The following is a 16,746-nucleotide window of genomic DNA, read 5'->3' as shown; positions in this document are numbered from 1 at the left end:
TTAATGCAATTCCTATCAAAGTACCATCCATCTTTTTCAAAGAAATGGAACAAATAATTCTAAAATTTATATGGAACCAGAAAAGACCTCAAATAGCCAAAGGGATATTGAAAAAAGAAAGCCAAAGTTGGTGGCATCACAATTCCAGACTTCAAGCTCTATTACAAAGATGTCATCATCAAGACAGCATGGTACTGGCACAAAAACAGACACATAGATAATAGAACAGAATAGAGAGCCCAGAAATAGACCGTCAACTCTATGGTCAACTAATCTTCGACAAAGCAGGAAAGAATGTCCAATGGAAAAAAGACAGCCTCTTCAATAAATGGTGTTGGGAAAATTGGACAGCCACATGGCAGAAAAATGAAATTGGACCATTTCCTTACACCACACACAAAAATAGACTCAAAATGGATGAAGGACCTCAGTGTGAGAAAGGAATCCGTCAAAATCCTTGAGGAGAACACAGGCAGCAACCTCTTCGACCTCAGCCGCAGCAACATCTTCCTAGGAACATCGCCAAAGGCAAGGGAAGCAAGGGCAAAAATGAATTATTGGGATTTCATCAAGATCAAAAGCTTTTGCACAGCAAAGGAAACAGTTAACAAAATCAAAAGACAACTGACAGAATGGGAGAAGATATTTGCAAACGACATATCAGATAAAGGACTAGTGTCCAAAATCTATAAAGAACTTAGCAAACTCAACACCCAAAGAACAAATAATCCAATCAAGAAATGGGTAGAGGACATGAACAGACATTTCTGCAAAGAAGACATCCAGATGGCCAACAGACACATGAAAAAGTGCTCCATATCACTTGGCATCAGGGAAATACAAATCAAAACCACAATGAGATAGCACCTCACACCAGTCAGAATGGCTAAAATCAACAAGTCAAGAAATGACAGATGCTGGCGAGGATGTGGAGAAAGGGGAACCCTCACACTGTTGGTGGGAATGCAAGCTGGTGCAACCACTCTAGAAAACAGCATGGAGGTTCCTCAAAATGTTGAAAATAGAACTGCCCTATGACCCAGCAATTGCACTACTGGGTATTTACCCTAAAGATACAAACGTAGTGATCCGAAGGGGCACGTGCACCCGAATGTTTATAGCAGCAATGTCCACAATAGCCAAACTATGGAAAGAACCTAGATGTCCATCAACAGATGAATGGATCAAGAAGATGTGGTCTATATACACAATGGAATACTATGCAGCCATCAAAAGAAATGAAATCTTGACATTTGCGACAACATGGATGGAACTAGAGCGAATCATGCTTAGCGAAATAAGTCAAGCGGAGAAAGACAACTATCATATGATCTCTCTGGTATGAGGAAGTGGTGATGCAACATGGGGGCTTAAGTGGGTAGGAGAAGAATAAATGAAACAAGATGGGATTGGGAGGGAGACAAACCAAGTGACTCTTAATCTCACAAAACACTGAGGGTTGCTGGGGGGAGGGGGGTTGGGAGGAGGGGGGTGGGGTTATGGACATTGAGGAGGGTATGTGCTTTGGTGAGTGCTGTGAAGTGTGTAAACCTGGCTTTTCACAGACCTGTACCCCTGGGGATAAAAATATATGTTTATAAAAAATTTAAAAATTTAAAAAAAAAGATACCTTTCAAAAGACCTAAAAAAAAAAAATGCAGTTGGTTTTTGTGTATTCACTTAATATCTATTTATCAAATCAGAATCTCTTACTAGATTTTCAAGGTCTGGAGTCATCAGCAAATACGGGCTTCTACTTTTTCCATTTTTGTTTATCTTCTCACAGCATTTGGTAGAACCTTTACAAACTTTGGAAAAACAATGGTACCAGCAGACATTCTTGTTTTGTCCCCAGTGTTAATGTAAATTGCTTTACTGAGTCTCCATTTAGAATCATGCTTTTCTTCATTTTGAGGGAGTCTTTATCATAGTTAAGCCCCTCTGTTCCTGTTCGACTCATCTGTTTTTTCATTCAGTTCTTTTAAAAAAGTTTCTTGTTCTAATGAATGAAATTCATACGTTTCTTTAATATTCAGCGTGATTTATAATGATTTTAAATAAGACTTGTTAAGACACAGCTAAATCTTATAGTCACCTGCTTACAGTGGTTTTTAGTAAATCCATGGAATTGTGCACCTGTCTCCACATTCAGTTTGAGAACATTTTTCTCACCCCCACAAAACCCCCATGTTCTCCCCCCATTTCCCAGCTTTCAAACCATTCTGCTTTCTGTCTTCATAGGCTGCTTGTTACTTACAGTTCATCTGTGTGGTATATGCATCAGCCCCTCATCCCATTTGTTCACCCATTCTTCAGTTGGGGGGCATTTGGTTTGTTTCCAGTTTGGGACTATTATGAATGATGTTGTTCCATGTATAGTTTTGATGTGGGCTTGTGTTTTCATTTCTCTTGGGTATGGAGTTGCTGGGTCATGAGGTAACTCAGTATTTAAGTTTCCCAGAGTGGCTACCATTTTCCATTCCCACCATCAGTGTACAAGGATTCCAGTTACTCCACGTGGCCACCAATGCCTCTCACTGCCTTTGTGTTTATAGCCGCCTAGAGAGTCATGAGTTTTTAACTCTTTAAATATTTGTATTTTTAAAACTTATTAATTGGTTTTAAAGAGAATGCCTGTGGGGGAGGGGAAGGGGGAGAGAGAGAACCTCAAGCAGACTCTCTGCTGAGCGTGGAGCCCCACACAGGGCTCAATCCCAGGATGCTGACATCATGACCTGAGCCAAAACCAACAGTTGGATACTTAACCCAACGGAGCCACCCAGGTGTCCCTAAGTGTTTGTATTTTTATAGAACTTGCTATCTCTGAGACTGTGATCAGATATCTTCTACCCTCATTTCTTACTCTTTTTCCTTTTTTTAAATGCATGGTTCAGGAAGAACAGTTAGAAGCTATCTTGTCAGCAGCAATCCACACAAGTTGCCTGGGACTTCTGACTGGATGTATCAAAAAGTGGACAAAAGAAGGTAAGATTATGGTTTTTAACAAATAAAAAAATCACTTTTATATTTAAAAATTTTTAAATGATTAATTTGGGGGTTTAGTTAAACTTTATTTTGAGCTAATTAGATTCACATTGCTATTTTAAGACATTGTGTACAGAGATCCTGGGTTACCCTATATCATCACCTTCCCTCTGCAAGATCTGGTAAGCTTCTGGTACAGTATCTCAGTCATGACCCCCATGTTGTCCTTTTTATAGCCGCACCTATGTCCCCCTACGCATAAACCCAGGGAGCCACCAGTCTATTCTCTATTTCTGTAATTTTGACATTTCAAAAATGTTTAGAAATGACATTATACAATATGTAACTTTGGGATTGACTCTTCAGCAAAATTCTCCGGGATTCATCCCAGTTGCTGTGTATCCTTCTCTTTTAAAAACACACATGCTACACCCCCTTTATTTTTTATTGAGTCATTCGAGAATAAGTTGAAGGCATCAACATTTCTCTTCTTGTAAGTAATTCAGTATTACTTCCAAGACCAAGAACATTCATTCCAAAACCACTTTATACTTACAAAATTCAAAAAACATTGATACATGCTGTTATCTGATCCCCAAACATTACTGGAATGTTACTAATTGTGCCAGTAACGTCCTTGATAGCATTTATAGGGATAGAGAATCCAAAATGGAATCCAGCATATACTTTGTATTTAGTTTTTATGTCCTTTTAATGTCTCTTAATCTCATATAATTCCCAGGCTTTTATCTTTCCAAAAATTGGCTTTTTTTTTTTTTTTTTAAAGATAAGCCTATCAATTTACAGACAGCCTTTGAGTGTGTGTTGTTAAGCTTTCCTCCTGATTAGATTCAGAGTTGACATTCTTCACAGCAGCACTGTGTAAAACAGTGCGCTCTTTGCTGTGTTTCGTACCAGTTTGTTAGTGTTGACGTTCCCACTGCTCACTTGATCAGTGTGGTCTTGGTCAGGTTCCCCACTGGAGCTACTGATTTTTTGTTTGTAATTAATAATCCTTTATTTTCTTCCATGGATATTTACTAATAAGAACAACCAAATTCTGCGGCCAATCTTCGCTTTGTTCTTGAGTGGACGTGGAATAAAGTGGTTTTTACAAAAGAGGAATTTGACAGACTGTGTAAGTATTATATTAAAATATTAACCTCGATTTGTGTTTTAAGTACATGACAGTCATCATTTTTTTTTTTTTCCCCCAAAGATTTTATTTATTTATTTGACAGAGAGAGATCACAAGCAGGCAGAGAGGCAGGCAGAGAGAGAGGAGGAAGCAGGCTCCCCGCCGAGCAGAGAGCCCGACACGGGGCTCGATCCCAGGACCCTGGGATCATGACCTGAGCCGAAGGCAGCGGCTTAACCCACTGAGCCACAGTCATCATTTTTAATCATTTTGAAGTTGTAAACTTGTTTTTTTTTTTTAAAGATTTTATTAATTTATTTGAGAGAGAGCACAAGTCGGGGGAAGGGGCAGCAGGCAGAGGGAGAGGGAGAACCAGGCTTCCTGTGGAGCAGGGAGCCCAAATCGGAACTCCATCCCAGGACCCTGGGATCATGACCTGAGCTGAAGGCAGATGATTAACTGACTGAGCCACCCAGGCGTCCCTGAAGTTGTAAACTCTAAGAAGTCTCAGAGGAAAAACTTTTCTTTTAATATTAGGGTGGCAGAATTAGTATTATTTTTATGTTTGTTTTTAAACATTTTATTTTTAAATAATTTCTGCACCCAGCATGGGGCTCGAACTTAAAATTTCAAGTTGAAGAGTCACATGCTCCACCACTGAGCCAGTCAGGTGCCCCGACGAAATTCTTTCTTGAGCAAGACTTTGCAATCGATTGTTAAACTGGCAACGTGTTAACATGCCTATAATACCAACTTTCAGAGTTGTACATTTTCTTTGATCTTAAGAGATTAAATTATGAAGTTTGCAGATGATGGAGTCAGGGTGGTATGCCAGTTGACCTCAGAAGGTCCCCTTCTTACTCATTTTCTGTTCAAAATATTTATAACCAAAAAAAAGCTAAAGAGGAGGGCAAAAGGGGCACCTGGGTGGCTCAGTGGGTTAAGCCTCTGCCTTCGGCTCAGGTCATGATCCCAGGGTCTTGGGATCGAGCCCCACATCGGGCTCTCTGCTCGGCAGGGAGCCTGCTTCCTCTTCTCTCTCTGCCTGCCTCTCTGCCTACTTGTGATCTTTGTCAAATAAATAAATAAAATCTTTAAAAATATATATTCTTAAAAAAAAAAGGAGGGCAAAAACTCATCACCTCTGTCTTTTGCTAGCAGGTGACATTATCAGTCATTTGCAGTAATTTTTCTTCTTGTCAGGCTTATTCATTCATCTGTCGTTAATCTGAGTTTTGAGGTGTCCTATAAATATCAGAAACCCATTATGTACAAAAATAATGTGATTGCCCTGTACATGAAAGTATAATTTAAGTTTATTTAGAAGTATATATTTTTGTTATTTCTATCATTGTATCAATGATGAATGAATTAAATGGACTTTTTAGTTAAGTTATTTTTAGTAGAGAATCTACTGTTAGAGACATGGGGTTCTTTAGTATTTTTAGGTCATACTTACAAAACATAAATATGAAATAATTATAAATACTTAAATAATTGAATAAATTATTTGAATAGTTATTAAATATTTAATCACTTAGTTAAAGTCAGGAGCAAACACCTGGTAATTCAGAGTTAGGGCCACAAAATGTATTTTTTTGAGTGGAAAATATATTCAGGACTGGGCTATGTAATTCATGTAAGAAAAGAAAAAAATTCAGATTGGTTCATAAATTATATGCCTTTATTACACTTTGAGCATAATCTGGGACATCAGGTTTGAACATGGTAACTCAGCCATTATTGCTGCCTTGAGCTGCATTACTGGTTAATGGAGTTCTTTTAAAAACCTAAATGTAATAAAAACACAAAGCATAGTATTTTAAATGTATGGGAAGTGAAGCAAATCAATTTGATTTGAGAAAGGATTTCTAATTAAGATATGTTTTCTAGTTTCCAGTTACCCAGTAAATATTAATGTGATTAAATCTTAACTAAAACATGTAATCAGTAGCAACTAAAATACCCATTTTTTCCCCAAAAAAGGATTTGAAAATTCATTGTTGAGTTTAAAATGAAAGGACAACCAAGTCTACAGTGAATTATAACAAGCACGTAGTTTTATTATGTCTTTATCTGAGTCTTAATGTCTCACTTTGGAGCACTGGAGATGGAAAAAGTGCTCTTATAAAATAATCACAAAACAATGTGGCATGTAAAAGATCTGATAGGAAAGATTTTTACTTGAGGGGGAAGCATTTAACGAATAGACTTATTTCTAGTCAGTCTGAAGTTGACTCTGTGTCCCCTTCCTCTGCTCACATTGCTTGTTCCTTGTTCTGCATCTTAAAAAACTAGGAATTTATATTTGTCCCTTCTGGGTTTCTTAAGGTTATTTGCCATTTCAAAGTCTCATGATGTGTAGTCTAACTCTGTAGTTAATAGGAGTTTGAGAAATCTTGCCTTTATGATTTTAACTAATTCGGATTTATTGTGTCAGAACTAATCTGGTATTTTCTCCTGGAAAGGTATACCATTATTTGACGGCTCGTGTCGTTTCATCGACCCACAGACCATACAGGCTCTCCAGCAGTGCCACTTGCTTCTCAGCAACCTTAATTCCGTCTTAAATTGTTTCACCACAGAAGCCCAGGAGATCACGGAGAGAGGTGTGCTCTTTGTCTCGTATAAATGAGTTTTTGTTTAAATTTTACTTCAAGGAAAAATAAACTTCCTTGTCTTCCTTGTCTTAGATGCATCATTGTGCAAAGTACGAAGAGACTTATTTTATTTTTATTTCTTAAATGGAAACTGCAGACTATTACTAGATGTGCCCTGAGCCCATGCTTAAACAAGCTTGGGAAATCTGCGGGTTAAACTTGCTGTTAAGGTAGCGTACGTACTTCCAGTAGAGTTTCAAATTCTTCAAATATATGTAAGTTCTTATTCACAGAGGTCATTGTAAATGTTTGTCTTTGTTTTGCCATTTAAACAAAATAGCCAGTTTCACGTAAAGGCCCGGTTTGAACAACCTACAGGAATATCCCTGTTCTGGTCTGTGTTACTGGCTGCGTTTGACTTCAGAAATGCAGCATAGGCGGAAGCTCATGTAGCTCAGATGTCTACTTAGTGAGTCACCCCCTTTAGCATCGTGGAGATTTTCTGTTCAGGCTAAGTATATTGAAGAATCCACATACGCTGTTAAAAGTTTTGAGAACTGGGCAGGGTCTTGATTCTCCACACGGTTGGTGCACTGCGTGTTACTCGACCGGTGTTTGTCTCCGCAGGCCTCATGGACTTGCACAAGAAGTGCCTGATCACACGGCTCATCGGCCAGTACACACAGGTGGTGCTCTGGTTCTGTCACTCGGGGCTCTTACCCGAGGGCTCAGGTAAAACACTGACTTCAGCTGCGGATATTACTGGAGACTTTCTGAAATCTCTGTCATTTGAGGGGTTCTCATTTTCGGGTTGCCTTTTTTCCACCCTCCCTCTTCCATTAAGAGTTGTTTTAATATGCTTATTAACCAAGATTATTTGCCATCAGTCGAATACCTCTTTTCAACTAATTTATGCTACCAAGAATTAGATTTGACTTTTGCTCTGGCTTGTAGAGAACACTTCTAAGTCCTCTAATTTTCTGCATTTCCAGGTCACATGTTAGATTCTATTGAGAAGCACTTCTGTCCCTTTGCTTAATTGCTGTTGACCTTACTCTTTCATTATTCTCTGTGATTTTTACCTAAATAGTGAATACTGCTTGCTTTCTAAGTATATGAATGATTAAGGATTAAGGGGATGGAATTATCTCTGGAATAGCTTTTCCAGAGTTTTAAGCCTATATCCTTGTTTTTTACCAACTGTTATGAGAGACTCTTTTCTTGTTTGTGTATCTGTTAATAAAGGGATGTGTATTTATTACTTAAATTTAGGAAGCCTGCAGACTAAACAGTATCATGCATTTATAGTAAAATAATGTGGATGACCTTAGGTATTGTTAGGATGTTTTGGAAATATTACTAATTTTCCTGACTCTTAAAAAACTCTAGATGATGCTGTGCAGTTGTCCAGGTTGTACTACAACTACCCTGTAATTCAGAACTACTACACCAGTCGTCGACAGAAGTGTGAGCGTCTGGCAAGGTACCTTCCAGAATTTTCCAAAACCTCTTAGAAGTTATTTTTGTAAGAAGTCATCTCTTTCTCAGAACAGAATTCATGAGGCTACAGAAAGATGAAATGCGTGGAATTCTCAAGTGACAGAATTTGTCACTAGCATTATTATAGTTGTAACATTTGCATGTTTGCCTAGATCTGTTACACCTTGTTTGATAATTTGAGTGTGGCTACTCAGTATTTCCTAATTAAGAGTTGTTACCACAGTTGATTTATTAGAAGAGATTCTGTCATTTAAGCATGTATTTTTCCTGAGGATTCTTATTTATACTTTTTAAAGATTTTATTTGTTTATTTGACAGACAGAGATCACAAGTAGGCAGAGAGAGAGGAAGGGAGGCAGGCTCCCTGCTGAGCAGAGAGCCCAATGCAGGGCTCGGTCCCAGGACCCTGGAATCATGACCTGAGCTGAAGGCAGAGGCTTTAACCAACTGAGCCACCCAGGCACCCCCTGAGGACTCTTATTTACTTATTAATTTTTATGAACATATAATGTATTTTTATCCCCAGACGTAGAGGTCTGTGACTCGCCAGGTTTACACACTTCACAGCACTCACCATAGCACATACCCTTCCCAATGTCCATAACCCCACTACCGTCTCCCAACCTCCCTCCCCCCAGCAACCCTCAGTTTGTTTTGTGAGATTAAGAGTCTGAGGATTCTTATTTAGAAAATGACTAAAGGCTCCCAATTCATCAGAAAGCCACAAAGCATACCTTCAGTTAGGCTTTTTACGTTCTTTCCATTAACAGTTGCTTTTCAGGCCCTTCAACCACTGTGTTCCTGTTCTCTTTGTCTTATTTCCTTTATTTTTCCTTTTTAATATACATGAATGTTACTCTCATTGGTTCCTTTGAAATAATGAAGCAGAGGTAATAGAACAAAGAGCAGGGATTATATAGTCTTGTTCCTCGGGTGGGAGTGACGCTTGCAGCACAGCATGCAACATTGACAGTGGTGGTTCACGAACATGGACATCAGGTGTGTTGTCAGAATCCCCCAGAAATCAGTCCTCAGAAGGCCATGCTGTCTATAATTTGGTATGTGGCAAGTTTGGGGTCCGGTCCTTTAGAAGAAATAATCTTGGAGCCTAGGCACCGAGGTGGGAGATTGATTAGGCATATTATATTTATTTAATTTTTAAAGATTTTATTTATTTGAGAGAGAGTGCACACTTGAGCAGAAGGAGGAGGAGAGAGAGACTGTGAAGCAGACTCCCTGCTGAGTGCAGAGCCCGCCGTGGGGCTCCATCTCACGACCCTCAGATCGTGATCCCAGCTGAGCCACCCGGGTGCCCCATCAAGCATATTTTAAAATCCTAGATCTGTTAGTTCCTAGATCTAATTCTAGATATGTGTCCCTGAATGGCTTTGCTACGTTTTTCTAATCCTGCTTGTCACGTAAGACTCGCAGGCCATGTAAATAAAGGTGGAGTGGTCGGTGCGGTGCTGACTGTCAGGGGGAAAGCTCAGGAAGGAGGAACTGCCACCCACCGGGCTGTTGTAGATGAGGCAGGGACAGGTTCTGCTGCCCACTGCAGGCGCTCGGGATAGGTTTTTGAAGGAATCTCTGGGTCAGAAGACTCAGGTGGTGAAAGGGAACTCATAGCCCTTTGACTGAACTGCTGGGTGTTTATACCCGACTGGCTGCCGTGCTCTTGGGCAGTTTGCTCTGGGTGGTAGAAGCAAGCTCAGGCATCTGGCGGCTGGACCGCACTCTCCCCCGGGGAACCTGTGTGCACTAGCTTCCTGGCGACCAAGCCCGAGGCCTCTGCATCTAATTCTTGTTGGTGACTGGACTTCACATGGTGCCAAATGGGGTCCTGTTCTCAACTCTCTTCTCCTTTGGATTGTGGGGATCACAAGAGTTTGGAATAAACATGAATGGCGAATAATCCTGAATGTTGCCTGTTTTGCAGAGGGAAATGGAACCCCGATTGCCTGATGATTGACGAAATGGTATCTCAATTGGGAGACGGCGTTGAGAGGTTGTGGAAGCGGGATGAAGGAGGCACAGGAAAATACCCTCCATCTAGTCTGCACGTACGTTTCTGGCCACGTGCTCCCCCTGAAGACTCTGCGGTTGCTGGGGGTATTGTTCCCGCCCGGCACGGGCTTGGGAGAATCAGGAAGTGTGAATGAGTGAACATACAAAAAACACACTGAATGTTTTATCCCTTTTACAGGCACTGCTTGACATATACCTATTGGATGACGTCACTGAAATAAGCAAACATGCTGTTGTATCCTTTAAACACTGTCAATTCCTGTATTACGTTCATCATAAAATTTGAGAGTAATAGGAACCTCGAACGTCTAATCCAGTCTCAGCTGCACATTTGCAGTTTTTTTAAAGGAAGGTTAACCCAGGGTCTGTTGTTTGGGTTCGAATGGTCTATGGCAAATCTGAAACTATGCAGAATTTTGTTATAATTTTCTGGGGTTAGGATCCACAGCTGTCATCAGATTCTCGTGTGTGAGTGTGTGTGTGTGTGTGTGTGTGTGTGTGTGTGTGTTGGACATCATCAGAGTTACCAACATACCAACAGCAATTCTGAAACATTGCTGGCCAAATGGTCTTCTTTTTCTTTCTTTCGTTTTTTTTAAAGATTTTATGTATTTGTCAGAGAGAGAGAGAGAGCTCACAAGCATGAGTGGCAGGCTCCTCACTGAGCAGGGAGGCCGATACAGGACTCAATCCCAGGACCCTGAGCTCATGAGGTCATAAGCCAAAGGCAGAGGCTTAACCTACTGAACCACCCAGGCATCAAATGATCTTTCTTAATGAGGTTAATTTATGTGTTCAATACGAATACATAATAAGTTAGTTTAATATTATGTTAGGCCTCGGGCCTGAACCCAGTCTTATTTGCAATAGTATTTTTGTGCTGATGTCAGTTTCTGAGTTTAAAAATGTGTAGTCCAGGGAGGGGTGGCTCAGTCAATTAAGCGTTTGCCTTTGGCTCGGGTCATGGTTCCAGGGTCCTAGGAACGAGTCCTGCATTAGGCTCCTTGCTCAGCGGGGAGTTTGCTTCTCTCTCTCTGTCAAATAAATAAATAAAATCTTTTGTTAAAATGTGTAGTTCCATTCATAAATTATAAGTTACATGATGTGTTTGCTTTAGCCTTTGGCTTTTGCTGATAACTGGAATTTTGTCTGTACCTCTGCTTCTTCAATGCTAATAAGCTACTGACTTCATGAGGAAAGTGGGCTTTTGTTAATCTCTTTTGCAGTGGTACTTACTACTGAGTGTGAATTTGTGAATTTGCATCTAGAACTGGCTGCACAGTTATTTAATAACACTGCCACACCAGGGTATCTGTTTAGGCTTTCGGAATCCTGAAAGCAGCCTCTTTAAGCTCTGGTGCTGTAGTCTCTTGATCCCTAATACAAGTAGATATGTAGGAGATTTTCTTCTTGTTATTGTCCTTAATTCTCTTTTTTAAAGACCATTTATTTGTTGCTCGATATTATGTATTCCTTCCCAAACAAAGCAGATACTTGCATTGAGTCATTTCCCACTGCCTTTGCCATTCCTTGGGGCCAGGTGAAACTTATTCAAGGCTTTTGGCTGATAGATCATAATGACTATGCGGTAAGTCTGTTCGCTGAGAATGTAAGCTTTCATCAGCTGTTAGAATTTCAGAAAGAAGTACGTAGCTGGATTAACTGTGATATTAAAGATATGACTCAGTCTACTTCTGGAGTAATTTACGGACTCAGTTCAGTCGATACCTTTATCAAGCAGTGTCGTTGGCAGTGAGAATACAAAGATGCAACACTTTAGGACCTCAGGGCCCACAAGGTCTAAAGAAGGAAATAAGTAGTAAACAATTACTAGTGGTACAGATTCGGCCATTGTTTTGTTAGAGACCCGGCCATTGTTTTGTTAGAGACCCGCTTGGTGTGTTGCCATAGAAGGCAGGACTTGGTATTGATGTGTGACCTTGGTGGCAGAAAGATTTTACATCAGATCTCAACCAGGCCTCAGAAGAATGGGGCTTTTGATAGGCTTTTATTTATAATAAAATGTACCATGGATTAAAGTAGAACTTGACAGGTTATGTTTAAACTGTTGTTTGTGGCTGTAGTGTCCCCCGTCTTTTTTTTTTTTTTTTTTTTTTTTTTTTTTTTTTTTTTAAAGATTTTATTTATTTATTTGAGAGAGAAACAGTGAGAGAGAGCATGAGCGAGGAGAAGGTCAGAGAGCGAAGCAGACTCCCCATGGAGCTGGGAGCCCGATGCGGGACTCGATCCCGGGACTCCGGGATCATGACCTGAGCCGAAGGCAGTCGTCCAACCAACTGAGCCACCCAGGCGTCCCATAAAGGCTAGGTGTTTTTGTCCAAGTGCAGCACATTTTATGTGCATGTAGCATTTTTTGTGTTCTCTTTGCAGAGTGGCTTGGATCTTCTGTTCCACCCAGCTACTGTAAAACCTGTGTCATGGCAACACTCAAAGATTATTGAAGCCTTCATGAGTCAGGGGGAGCACAGACAAGCTCTCCGATACATTCAGACAATGAAGCCCACGGTGTCCAGCGGTGAGGATGTTACCCTTCACCTCACCGTTTTGCTTTCCAATAAGTAAGTACATGTTTTGAAAACACCGTTGAAGCCTTGATCATATATGTTAATAAAATGGAATTGATGAGACAGTCATATAAAATACTTTGCTTTGGTTGCATTTACATCCTGTTCTTAGGATTCTTCATTGTCAACGTTAAGAAGAATGTAAAAAACCTTTTATCTTAGAATAGGATGAAGAAGGAGTACTCTTCAGTAAAAGGGGAAGCCAAACTGAGCTTCATTCAGAATTCTCTCTCTTGCTAAATGGCAATGTGGGCATCTCCCCTGTGGTCAGTTGAGGTTTGAGGGGGGGTGGGGGGAGGAGCCAAAGATACAAAGGAAGGATAAAGCCCTGTTGAGTTGTAAAATCAGGTTTTGTATCTTAAATACATGAACCAAATGGGATTTGAGCAGGTGGGGATTTGAGTAGGTCCTGTCTTTACATTGTTCCTTTTCTTCCCTTTGCCAATGTTAGTGCTCTCTAATCAGCATGCTATAGATCCGTTCATATTATAGCTGTATATGTATATTGCTGTAGTTACTTGTGTATGTGACAACTATGACAAGTTAAAGGCATAATTGGAAATACAGTTGTCTGGTAATTTGGGTTTTCTTGTTAACCATATGATTTGGGGAAATTTCTTGGAGCTGTTACTTCCTATGAGATTGTAACTGTTTTATACAACTCACTTTTTTTATCAGTTCTGTTGGTTGGTCATTTTTATATTTTTAGAAATTCGTTTCTTCACTCACCCCAGATTGTTTATGAACCAAATGCTACTTCAGTATCAGCATTCGGAAAGTTAAGCTTTCTTTGTTCTCAATGTATTTCTGAGAGTAGAGGGTTGAATCTCTAAATTTCAGGTAGAAGAGGAGTTCTGTAGTATGGTAATGGGTTGATTAGATAGGTAGGACACTACTAGTGTCCTCGAAAGGAATAAATTAGGAAGTACTTGTTGAAGTGAAATAACTTGAATTAGCCACAAACATTTGGCTAGCCGAATAAATCTGGAATGAACGTAAGGGCAAGACAAAATTTAAAGAAGCTAGTGGCGATAGAGGTTTAAAAAAATGGGTTAAGAGTCCCAGTACTGAGTAGTCAGGCAGCATGTAAATTATTTTCAGTTGCATAAAAGCTGTTCAGTCTACTGACTTGAAAGAGGTTGTCCTTAACCACTAATGCTGACATCGAAAAAACAGATGTTGGAATCTTGGAAAAACACCTTTGAAAGGTTGCTTGTTTTCCTCTGCGATCCTTGTTATCTGTTATCCTTCAGTTCATTCACTACACATTTTTGTGGTTTGCTGGGTAGATCTGATGAAGTTCTAGAACCTAGGTGAGGTTCAGTGGGCAGGAAGAGCATATGAAAACTCCCGTTGAAACCTCCCTTCTCCTCACCTTCCCCCAACCGCAAGGTATATAACATGCCTACCCTCACAACCTCGGGCAGCAGCTCTTCCTGCCCACGGGTCCTGTCCCCGTGTTTTAATAAACCACCATTTTGCACCAAAGATGTCTCAAGAATTCTTTCTTGGTCATCGGCTCCGGACCTCAGCCCACCGAACCTCACCTAGGTTCTAGAACTTCATCAAGTAGTGGAGTATGAGGGCTTTCTTATTTTTAAAATTTACGTCAGTGTTGGCAGTGGAACAGGCTTTCTTGAAGTTGGAGATAGTGTTGTCTCCTGCTAGAGGGGAAATGGAAAAATACATTATCATTTGCCCTTTGCCTTCAAGTATACTCTCCTGGTAGATTAATATTCAATAAGTCATAATCTTACTCTTACTACATTTGCTCAATTAGGAGTGGACATCATACTTTGAATTGGAAAATTTCCATGGACTGGTGGATGGAGGGTCAGGAATTAGGGTTGGTTTTTCTTTTGTTTTGTTTTTAATTTTCAATAGTAAAATACTTACATGCTTCCAAAAGGTTCAGAAGGATACACAGTGAATTTCCAGCCTGCTACACTGCTTCTTGGTACCCATCAGTGTTAATAATTTCTAGTGGTGGACCTATGTAAGCAAATGCATGTATGTTTCTTCCCCCTCCTACTTAAACTCCCACCCCACCTTTTTGAAAGCACTTGCTAGCATTTAATGAACCTCCCTCTGTGTGGCTTCAAGCTACTAGGATGCAGGCCCCAGCCCCGCCATCACACACACCCTTCATCTCCTCAGCTCTTCTGCTGAAGAAGTTCGCCCTTCGTGATGATGGGCTGTTTGGGGAGCGTTCCTTTCCCCAAAGCTTTGTAGTAGTCCCATCACAGCACATTAGTGATGGGAGCAGCTCCAGGCTCATTTCTAGCAGTATTTACCCTACCACCTCCCCCTACCACCCCTACACAAACAGTGCTACAATACAAACAGCACACTCTATGTCTTGCTACAGTGTACTTTTTCCTGTTTAGTTTGGACTTGATATCCTGATAGGACAAAGAGACTTTCCTTACTTTTGACAGTTACGTAGTAGTTCCTTGTGATGTGCTGTGTCAGTATTTATCGAACCAGCTCGCCTCAGCGAACATTAAGGTATTTTTCAGTCTGTTGCTATTTTAACCATTGCTGTGAGTAACCATACATTTTACACAGGTGCAGATTTCGTTTGTAAGACATAAAATCCTAAAAGTGGAACTACTGGGGAAGGGACATTTGATAGCTCACAGCACACTGCCCTCTGGTGGGTGAAAGTGGTAACAGTAACAGGTTTCATCTCACCAAAATAATAAGAGAATGCACCTTTTCATAAAGCTGCTATTTCCTGCTTGTGACCTGCCTTTTGTTTTTGTGTGTGTTGTTGAGATTATTCTTCCTAACATGTTAGAGCTTTTTGTGTGTTAGGGATAGTAATCATAGGTTTTTTTTCCCCTCTTGTTTGTCATTTGTCTTTTTACTTTGTTTTAGAATGGATTTTGTTATGTTGAAAATCATGAAATCAGAATTATCAGTATTTTCATTTGACTTTTGTGTTTGTTTTTTCACTTTAATGTCATTTTTTGTTTTTAGTTCTCTTCATGGTATCTGCTACCACTTTTGTGGTTTTTGTTTTATCATTTAGGTATTTATCTGAAATATATTTTGGTAAAAGCATTTTTAAAAGAAGATTTCAGTGTATACAGAAATAGAATAGTATGGTGAAGGTTCCATATACCAGTCTTACATTGGATTCTACAAATAGATTATGTCCTACCTACTTCAACTTTATGTTCATATGGTTTATTTTTAATTTATGTTGATATACTTATTCATTCTTCTTGTTTATTTTTCTGTCTATAAAAATGTGCTCATCTTAATACTCCCATATTTTTTAGGCAGGAAAAAATTTACCCCCCTAAGACACTCAGGTATATAACAATCATACTCTCCTCCCTGTCCTGGTATGGGGTGAAATACAAGGCAGTTTTAGATTTTTAGGGAATACCTGTAAATTTGTTAGTTATCTGGGTTCGTAACCTTTGTAAGTCCTGCAGAGTATGTTAAAATATTCTGGTCCCAAAACAAGAAAATGAACAGTTGGCCCTGCCTGGCCCGTCAGCACAGGGAGCCCTTTTCTTCCCTGAGGAACTTTATATCCACAGGAAGCCTGGCTCAGTGCTGTGCGAATTATTCTTCCACGTATTTCCGGGCCGAATATTAATCGACGTGACTTAGTTCACATATTCTGTGTTTCTTACATGTGTCTTGGTTATTTATTAACAAGTTTTTATGTCAGTATTTGTGACTGTTTCAGTAACCACAGCTAAAGCTTTTTTATGAAGTTGTCCCTTGAAACCAAAATTATGTGTTGACTTAGAATTTGGTAAATGATGGCCTTTTTAAGAAAAATTATTTCCTGGTACTCATATGTACTTGCCATGTATTTATTCTACCTCTCACAGCCCTGAAAGTTTTCAGCCCCTCCAAAAGTTCTGACAATTTTAGTGTATATCTTTCAAGA

The 16,746-nt window shown here is 39.8% G+C and overlaps 1 protein-coding gene across 8 annotated transcripts in view; it reads left to right on the top strand.

The window, feature by feature from the left end:
- Nucleotides 1-16,746, top strand: part of AHCTF1 (AT-hook containing transcription factor 1) — an 84,628-nt gene that overhangs the window by 41,218 nt on the left and 26,664 nt on the right. For all 8 annotated transcript variants that reach the window (XM_032319362.1, XM_032319361.1, XM_032319360.1 and 5 more), the window contains 9 exons: nt 2,895-2,985; nt 4,034-4,123; nt 6,592-6,732; nt 7,351-7,455; nt 8,113-8,206; nt 10,160-10,283; nt 10,427-10,483; nt 11,690-11,836; nt 12,640-12,827. In XM_032319362.1, the coding sequence (XP_032175253.1) occupies nt 2,895-2,985; nt 4,034-4,123; nt 6,592-6,732; nt 7,351-7,455; nt 8,113-8,206; nt 10,160-10,283; nt 10,427-10,483; nt 11,690-11,836; nt 12,640-12,827 (1,037 nt within the window). The remainder of the gene's footprint in view (nt 1-2,894; nt 2,986-4,033; nt 4,124-6,591; nt 6,733-7,350; nt 7,456-8,112; nt 8,207-10,159; nt 10,284-10,426; nt 10,484-11,689; nt 11,837-12,639; nt 12,828-16,746) is intronic.

Source organism: Mustela erminea, chromosome 17 (genome assembly GCF_009829155.1).
Source record: "Mustela erminea isolate mMusErm1 chromosome 17, mMusErm1.Pri, whole genome shotgun sequence".
Classification (NCBI taxonomy): Eukaryota; Metazoa; Chordata; class Mammalia; order Carnivora; family Mustelidae; genus Mustela; species Mustela erminea.
The sequence above is the reverse complement of the archived record's forward strand: the minus strand, read 5'-3'. Positions and strand labels throughout refer to the sequence as shown.